The sequence below is a fragment of the Rhagoletis pomonella genome, unplaced genomic scaffold (assembly GCF_013731165.1).
Source record: "Rhagoletis pomonella isolate Grant_MI unplaced genomic scaffold, Rhpom_1.0 Rhpom_scaffold_00008, whole genome shotgun sequence".
NCBI lineage: Eukaryota > Metazoa > Arthropoda > Insecta > Diptera > Tephritidae > Rhagoletis > Rhagoletis pomonella.
Genome location: NW_023458562.1, coordinates 6,573,011 through 6,575,105, shown reverse-complemented (window position 1 = coordinate 6,575,105; position 2,095 = coordinate 6,573,011). Strand labels below are relative to the sequence as shown.

At 32.4% G+C, this 2,095-nt stretch overlaps 1 protein-coding gene across 1 annotated transcript; it reads right to left on the bottom strand.

Moving 5' to 3' along the window:
* Nucleotides 1–731: 731 nt before the first annotated feature.
* LOC118745115 lies at nt 732–2,095 on the bottom strand. The gene is made up of 3 exons (XM_036478647.1): nt 1,932–2,095; nt 1,716–1,875; nt 732–1,385 (listed from the first exon to the last, which is right to left on the bottom strand). Exons 1-3 carry the CDS (start codon nt 2,065–2,067, stop codon nt 1,274–1,276), a joined length of 408 nt encoding a protein of 135 aa, XP_036334540.1. The 5' UTR covers nt 2,068–2,095; the 3' UTR covers nt 732–1,273.

The window sequence follows — 2,095 nt, the reverse complement described above, 5'->3', positions numbered from 1 at the left end:
TAAACTCAAACAGAAAATGGGAGACCTGGCCGTTATTTAGGCCGTTTTCTAGAACATAGATTTTGTTTGAATTAAATTTGCAAAAAGTCTGTTTGTCTTCAATTTTTATAAACGAGTAAAAAAACATTGTACCTATAGTACCCCGCCAAACGATTAGAAACAGTATTCACTTGATTATATTTTCAAGTTTATTTCATTTTTCGAATTGTAATTATAATTTTATATAAATATAGTTAATATTACTGAATGAACTATATTTATATAAAATTATAATTGAAATTCGAAAAATCGAATACACTGGAAAATATAATCATGTGAATACTGTTTCTAATCGTTTGGCGAGTTGCTGTATTACACTTTTTACATTTGTTATTGGGCCGTATGAATAAAAATAAGCAATTGCTTTTTCTTAAAATTTCAGATCATTTACTCAATTTATTCAAACAAAATTGAAGTAAAAGGTATGAAATTTTAAGAAAAAGCAATTGCTTAGTTTTTATTCATACGGCCCAATGTATAGATTAACATTTTTCTTCAGTGGAGTTTAAGGAAACTTTACTTTCTAATAACTTAAAGAAATGTTACAATGCAAGCAAACGCTCCTTCCTACAGTTGTCCTCAAAATAATATGAGTGCGATATTTTGACCAGTTTTGGCTATTTGTCTTTGGTAAAAAAAAAAAATAATAAACATTAAATAAACAAAAGACAAATAGCCAAAACTGGTCAAAATATCGCACTCCTATTATTTTGTGGACAACTGTACATCTATGCAACCGTTAACATCATGAAATGAAAAATATAAATGGTATATATTGATAAGTTTTGGTTATTTGACGTTTATTTATTTTATATTTATTAATAGATATTAAATAAACATACGAAAAATAGCCAAAACTATTCAAAATGTACCGTTTTATTCCACTAGTATACCTACTATTTTGTACATACATATATTCAATTTGAAAAAATGTTACTTCAGCATTAATACGTTTGAATGTTTATAGTGCAAGTTTTGGTTAGCTCGTCATAAACTAAAGCAATAACTTTGCTTTCTATTCTGCTGACATCTACCTGTGGCAAGCGGGATTCGGATATTTTCCTCGCCAAACTTTCAAACAATAATGAAGTAGCGTCTCGGTCTTTTTCACTTAGGTATGTAACAAGCTCTTTTACGGTTCCTACACACTCCTTCATCGCTTCCGAAAATACTGCTGTTATTTCTGAATCTGCTTGCTTCTTCCTAGTTTTTTCTGTGGTGGTTCATATACGATTTAATCGGTTTCATCTTCAATTAGTGCGGGTGCAGTCTCTATGATACTCCTCGATGAAGAGTCAAGTACATTCTCAAGCTCGCTTTCATTTAGGGTTACATTTCCGACAGTTCTACAAAAAATAATAACATTAAAAATAGAAACACATCTTATTTTGGGTACGGTTTAGACATTTTCCCAATGATTTCGGGCTATTGTATCCGAATGGATGACCCGATCCAAAACAATTTCACACGCTTGTAGTCAGGAGTCTTAACTTTATTTTAAACCCTAATCTTGTAATTTTTGGTCACTAATCGGTGTGACTTATACAAAGTTTCAACTGTGTTCTTTCTAATGGGTTGGATATTAAAAGCCACGCCCCTTCCACCTCCACCCGCTCACCCAAAAACAGTGGGCAAATAACCTAAACATTCCCCCTTATTTCAAGAAGGTAACTTACGGTCGGGCATCTCTGTAATTATCAAGAAAACTTAGCGCTTGCATATCCCTCCATTTCTTTGCTGGACTTGGTGCTCCACTGCCGGAGGCCAGTTGAGAAACGCGTTTATGTTTTTTATAAGTATCGCGAAGTCCCTTGCAACGTTTCTTGCATGCTTCTCCTAGAAAATATAAACAATAGCTACAATAGATACATTAAACACAAAGTTTTACTCACCGGACAAATTTACGGACTTAGCAATTGCTTCCCATATTTCAGCTTTTTTGTATATGTTTTTGTACAAATTCGATGATAAATCGTAAAGGCACTCATTTTTCCTCACTTCTTCTATTATAATTTCGTTAACGTCCATTTTAATTTTTGCGGTTGGCAAATGCTTA